General features: G+C 49.2%; 2 protein-coding genes across 8 annotated transcripts in view; one reads left to right on the plus strand and one right to left on the minus strand.

Moving 5' to 3' along the window:
* Yars (tyrosyl-tRNA synthetase) overlaps window positions 1–2,499 on the minus strand; it is a 29,168-nt gene extending 26,669 nt beyond the window's left edge. The window contains exon 1 of the mRNA XM_005353201.2: window positions 2,285–2,499. Coding sequence (XP_005353258.1) covers window positions 2,285–2,449 — 165 coding nt within the window. The 5' untranslated portion in view covers window positions 2,450–2,499. The remainder of the gene's footprint in view (window positions 1–2,284) is intronic.
* Window positions 2,500–2,559: 60 nt separating this feature from the next.
* S100pbp (S100P binding protein) overlaps window positions 2,560–6,639 on the plus strand; it is a 37,389-nt gene continuing 33,309 nt past the window's right edge. For 5 of the 7 annotated variants that reach the window (XM_013348277.2, XM_013348279.2, XM_026782237.1 and 2 more), the window contains exon 1: window positions 2,560–2,789. The gene's annotated coding sequence lies outside the window, so the exon portion shown is untranslated. The other 2 variants (XM_026782235.1, XM_026782236.1) reach the window with 2 other exon arrangements.

Here is a 6,639-nt window from a genome sequence, read left to right on the forward strand (position 1 = left end):
CCCCCCCCCATTTTCTTTTTTTTTTAAAAAGGTTTAAACAATAAATAAAGAGCAGAGGCATCTGCTTCTTGTTGTCTCTGTCCATGTTTCTGTCTCTATAAATGCCTGGTCAGTGTGTGCTCTCACTCTCTCTTTGGGGTGTCTTTGTCTCTGGGTTTCTGTTTCCCCCTAATTCTCGCCTATGTACCAGAGCCCTTTCCCACGGGGAAGCAGTTTCCTGAAAGAGATCAAAGGTCAGAATAGGCCAGTGGGATGAGGTAAGGGACACAGAGGTCTGGGGAGGGGAGAGAACGTGGAAGGGGACGAGGGAGAGGACATGTTAGGAAAGGGCTGGAACTGCCCAAGAGAGGTATATACATAGGAGACATGGAGTCGATTAGTGCTTCCCTAGGGCTGGGAGTAGGGGTGGGGAATGGGTACTGGTTAGCTAATGTTACAGATTTTTCTTTTTCTTCGAGACACTCCAAGCTGACCCTGAATTCAGCAAGGTAAGTGAAGGTGGCCTTGAACCCCTGATCCTCACCTGAGCCATCTCTCCAGCCCCCATAGTTCATTTTTCATATCTTTTGTTCATCTGTTTTGAGACAGGGTCCTTCTTTATTGCCCAGTAGTCAAGGACACATGTTCTCCTGCTTCCCAGGGATGGACCACCTAGGGTCACCTTTATATAGGTGTTCTGAGCACATTTTTTTTTTATCATTGAAACAACGGAAACAGAGTCACCGTATAGTATGTGCTGGGGCTACAGGCCTGTGCCACCATGCTCAGGTGGGTTCCTCTGGGGGGAAATAACCAACCCTGTGGATATACAGACATTGACTAAACTTTCCCCTTTAAAGGGGTGAGCACTCTTAGACACAGGGTCTCCATAAATAGCCCTAGCTATCCAGGAGCTATGTAAACTAGGCTGGCCTCCAAGTTGAAGTGAGTCTCCTGCCTCTGCCTCTCAGGTGCTGAAATTACAGGAGCATGTACCACACCACACCCAGGAACTGTGACTTATAGCTTAAATAAAATAAAAAAAATAAAGGCCAAAAAGACGCTTCATTGCTGCGCCTGCCCTTAGCGTAAGTCTGATCTAGTCTTGATCTGGCCTGTAAAACAAACTTTACAAGACGCTCATGACTGGGCTCCTGTCTGCCTCTCCTAAACGGACAAGTCAAATGACAGTGGTAAGTTCTGGGGAGGAAGAGCAGGATGGAGACGGCGCTGTGGCAGAGAGTTTGTCTGAGCATGCTCCTTGCCCTACTCCAAATCAGTCTTCTTGGAGGAGTGTGTGAGGGCTCTGAGGACCGAGCCCAGAGCCTGCCTCCCAGTTGCTCGACCAGTGAGCCACACCCCTAGCCTTCTCTCGGAACCACGAGATTCTTGCTCCCCTTGGGTCCCTCTGAAATTGCTGTTCAGGATTTTTCTGGGTAACCCCTACACTTGTAGTTGCTGACAACAGAAGCACCTGCGAACTGAACGGAAGACACACATGTTGTTGGGCAGTTTGGAGGACACATCCTCAGAGGAAGCCTTCCTTCATTCTCTTCTTTTTCTCTTTCTTTCTCTTCTCTCTTTCCTCCCCCTCTCCCCAAGACAGGGTTTCTCTGTGTGTAGCTTTGGCTATCCTGGAGCTCGCTGGCTCTGTAGACCAGGCTGGCTTCGAATTCACAGATCCACCTGCCTCTGCCTCCTGAGAGCTGGGATTAAAGGCGTGCGCCACCACCGCCCGGCTCTTTATTTCTAACGTGTGTGTACCCATGGAGGCCTGAAGGGGATGCCAGGTCCTCTGCAGCCGTGTTAAGCTGCCTGACATGGGTGCTGGGAACGGAATCGGGGTTCGGTAAAAGCAAGAGCTTTGAACCTCTGAGACCCGGCCCCATTTCTTTTCAGAATTCCAGCCACAGGAACTTTCACGACTTGTTTTATCTTTAGTGTTTGGAGTTGAGTCGTTTTAAACTTCTAGTTCTTTCCACAAGAGCTCTGAGAGGACACGGCCCTGACTCCCTAGAGCCTAGCACTGCGCCTGGCATATAATAGGATGGTGGAATGTGGTTCCTAGCCCCAGGATGGCTACAGCACAATATAAGTGCACACAAAAGGCGAGCCCGTTGTGGTGGTTTCTTTTGCATCCTGGGAATGGCTGCTTGATTGACTTACTGATCAATTAGCAGAGGACCTTAAAGCCGCCCAGGCGCGGAGACCGAGGCCCTACACACTTAGGACCCGGGGCTGGACTCCGGATCACTGGACTGGAGTCCCCAGTACCCAATGGCGCATTCCAATCCCAAGGCCCGACCTGCAGGTTCCGGGTGATAAGGTGCAGCTTCTCTTCAAGGCTAGGAGCATCCCCCATGGCTCCGCTTTCTCCGCTTCCCGCGCTCAGCTGGCACCCGCGCCCTTTCCTCGCCCGCCGCCGCCGCCGCGTGCCGGGAACTGTCACGCTAGTCCCTTCAGGTTGCATCAGCTGAGCTCGTAGCTCCGCTTGCTAGGCCTAGCTGCACTTCCGCCCAGGAGTAGCCCGGAGTCAGGAGCAGCAGAGAGTCGAACGGATCGATGAAACAGGAAGAGGCGGAGCCATCGGGCCGGGTAGGCGGAGCGGAAGGCGGGGTTGGGAAGACTGCCCGGGACGCAACCCTCTAGGGGGGCGGGGCGGTTTCCTGCCAATCACTGTTTGGTTGCCCTCCCCCTGGTGGTGGCCTCGCTGCCTCGGGGTGGGGGAGGTCGAGAAGGGGGCGATAAAATGGCGCAGGGGGCGGAGTGAGGTGCAGCCGCTCGCCCAGGCTTTGGCCCGGCTACCGGAGGTGAAGAGCGGAGGGACGGCTTTTCGTCGTCTGGGCGGCGGGTCGGGGTCGCCTGTTGCTTCTCCACGGGGCCGCGAACATCGTCTCCCCCCCCGCGAGGAGTAGGGAGGTCCTCGCCTCGCTGAGGGAAGGGCTGGCTCTCGCTCCTGAGGTGATGGCGGGCGGGGAGGTTGTCCCTGCCCCCCACCTCCGCCTCCGTGGGCGAGTGACGCCCCTCATCCCGAGGAGGGAAAGAGCTGTCAGGTCCTCGGGCCGCGAGCGTGGTCGCCGGCCCTGCCCGTGGGGGAAGGAAGGGGTCTAGCTCGCCCCAGGGCTCGCGCCGCGGTGGGTGTTGCTAGGGAGAGCGAGGATGGCGGGCTTCCCGCGGCGCGTTGGGGCGGGAGGAGGACGACCCACTCCCTGCCGCCTCGGGCCGCAGCCTGCTGAGGTGTGGCTGTCGACGCCGGTGCCCGGGAGGTTGGGTGCACCGCCCATGCCGTGGGGACCTGTGTCTCCCCCGGGGGGAGGGGCGCGGGAAAAAGCCGCGCTTCTCCCGTTATCCGCAGGGAGGCGAGTACTCGCTCTCCCGAGTGGGAGGAGGGAAGTGCAAAGGCCCTGGGCGCGGTGGCGGTGCTGCTCCTCCAGGGGAGGCCAGGCGGGAGCTTAGCGAAGGCATCCCTGGGCCACCCTCGCTTTTTCCATCCAGGCCTTAGGGAACGCCCCCAGACATCTCAGGATGAGCCCGGAAGAAGGCCACCAAGAGAGGACCTAGTTCCCTGTCTGCCCTCATTTTTGTTCTTTTCGTGGTTGTTCGGGGCCCCAAGCTTTTAAGTAGACCATTCTCATAAAAAGAGACCTGTTGCTTCAGGGTAGAAGAATCCTGCTGCCTGGGGCCGGTGTGGGACTCTTGGCACTGGAGTCTCGGAAATTGTTACCCAAAGCAGAGATTTCCAAACGGATTGTCTTTGAGTTTTACAGCGTTTGCCGTTCCACTGAGGGAGTTGCAAAATTCTTTCTGATAATTCCAGTTCACTTTGTTTTAGTTTGTACAGTTGGCTTCATTTTAGTGATAAGGCTTTTTTTTTTGGTGTGCTGTGTGCTTAACGTGTGTTGTGCTTTGGAGAGATTGGAACTCACAGGCCCGCGAGAAGTCCCCCTCCTCAAAATGATCCTTGCTTTTGACCCTGCGTCTCAGTTTGGTAATGGTTTTGGTTTTAAGAGTTTTGAAAGAGGATGTGTAGTGTACACCTGGCATGGGAGTCTTACTGTCCTAAATACAATGAGGCTTTGTGCTTGAAGGCAGTAGGTTTTTTGAGGTAAGATAAAAATAGATAGGGAAGCAGTTTCTGAGGTTGCAACCAGGAGGTTAGAGAACAGAGAGGGGGCGGTACACTAACGTGTGGAGAAGGGGGTGGACAGGTGAGAGACGTGGAAGGACAGAATAGGGTCACACAGAGATGGGTAGCAGAATTAGGAGAATTTGGGACTAAGAGAATATTCCCCCTTAAAAATAAAGAATCCACCATATTTAAAGGATTTACCAGGCAAGTGCCAAGTGCAGGTGATGGGAGAGAAGTGATTGTGGAACTCTAAGAGCTTCCGGTTATTTATTGTTAATATTTCGAGACAGGGCCTTATTATGTACTGGCTAGCCTGGAGCTCGCTTGCGTAGATGAGGCTAGGGTGGAATTCAGAAGCCCACCTGCCTCTATCTCCCAGATGCTGGGGTTAAAGGCGTGTGCCAGAATGCCTTGCTATATTGAAGCTTTATTGAAGGTTTTCCTCCCTTGAAAGTTCAAATTGACTTTATCTCAAAAACCCCCATCCCCTCCCTCCTTTCACATGTGTAGCCCATACTGGTTTGAAATTGGAAGTGGAGCCTCAGGTAGCCCTGAACTCACCCTCCTAAATGCTAGGAATACAGTTGAGTGGGCTCATTTATATTGAAGTTCAGAGAGTTCAAATGAATGAGGTCTTTGGAATTTAGCCCAGTTCCTCTAATGCAAGATATTTCATGGGCCATTAATTTGGAGAATTTATCTGATGTTTCAGTTATCCATCCAGTTTGGTTTGGTGACAATGGCTAAATTTTCTTTTTTTTTTTTTTTTTTGGTTTTTCGAGACAGAGTTTCTCTGTGGTTTTGGAGCCTGTCCTGGAACTAGCTCTTTTTTTATTGTATATTTTTTTTCCCACTCAGGTCATTTTGTTGTTGTTGTTGTTAAATATTTATTTATTTATTTATTATGTATACAATATTCTGTCTGTGTGTATATCTGTAGGTCAGAAGAGGGCACCAGACCTCATTACAGACGGTTGTGAGCCACCATGTGGCTGCTGGGAATTGAACTCAGGACCTTTGGAAGAGCAGGCAATGCCCTTAAACCACTGAGCCATTTCTCCAGCCCCTAAATTTTTCACTCAGTAGATTATGCTGAATAATTTCTAAAATGGGTCTAGGGGAAGTTTCTTACCAGTTTAGCTGTTTTCCTACCACCCCCTTTGCTTAAGCTTCTTGATGTGAGATGTAGGTTGTGGGTTGAGATAATAACTGTAGCCACCACTTAATTGTATCTGTAGTGTGCTAACTCTTAATTCTTGTTAATAACCTTGTGAAACTGATGTGCTGTGAAGTTTCCTATTTTATAGGGCGAAATATTGAGACTTGGGGTGTATTTGATGTGTTTTTTTACACTGGCTGTATAGTTTTTGGTGTTGTGCTTTATTTTTCTGAGACAGGGTCTCTGCTGCCCTGGTTGGCCTGGAACTAACAGTGTAGACCAGGCTGGCATTGAACTCACAAAGATCCACCTGTTTCTGCCTTTTGAGTAATGGGACTAAAGGTGTATTCTACCATACCCATATAGAATTTTAAGACTAGCCTTGTCTACATAGTGAGTACCAAGCCAACCAGTGATACACAGTGAGACCCTGTCTCAAAAAGGCCAACACCAAATTTTTTTGTTTTGTTTTTTATTTTTCAATACAGTGTTTCTCTATAAACCTGACTGTCTTGGAACTTGCTGTAGACCAAGCTGGCCTTGAACTCAGAGATCTGCCTGCCTCTACCTTCTAAGTGCTGGGATTAAAGGCATGAGCTACCACCACTTGGCTCCATTTTTTTTTTATTAATTTATGTAGCGTGTGGTTTGTGAGTTTCTGTGCGTGGTGTGGGAGTTGAGGTCCAAAAACCTATTCAGTTCTTTCTGTCTGTCTTTACCTGGGCACTAGAGATTGGATTCAGATCACCAGTCCTATGGGGCAAGTACCTTTACTCACTGAGCCATCCAGCCATCCCCTACCCTAAAAGTAATGTTTATTACATATTTCAAATATATAAAAAATTAAGCAAGGTAGCATAATAATTATACTTACTGTCCAGGTTTATGTTTCATCTCTATATTTGTTGAGTTTCTTGTTACTGATTAAAAAAACAAACAAAAAACTTGGTATGGTTCCCATAGTTTTATGGAGGCAACAAAAGGAAGGAGAATCAGGAAATTTAGGTCATCCTTGGCCACATCCTTGGCAAGTTTCAGAATAGCCTGGGCTATATGAGACCTTGTCTCAAAAAACAAAACAAAAAAATAACAAGACTGATTTTATATCTCCTGCCATTCTTACTTTCTTGCCACTACTGGTTCTTGCTATCCTGAATTTGGTGTATTTTATAATTTCGTGATGTGTATATGTGTCCGTAGAAACTTCCTTTAATAGATAATTGTGGTGGGGAAAAGGTGGGAAATCTTTAGAAGACATTAGTCTGTTGCATTTTTGTAGGCCTTATTTAGATGCTAGTGTGTTTTAGCCTGAAAAATATGAATAAGATAATTAGAAATTTGAACAGGAGTTTAGGAGTTTAAGATTTTTATT

The sequence above is a fragment of the Microtus ochrogaster genome, chromosome 10 (assembly GCF_000317375.1).
Source record: "Microtus ochrogaster isolate Prairie Vole_2 chromosome 10, MicOch1.0, whole genome shotgun sequence".
NCBI classification, from domain to species: Eukaryota; Metazoa; Chordata; class Mammalia; order Rodentia; family Cricetidae; genus Microtus; species Microtus ochrogaster.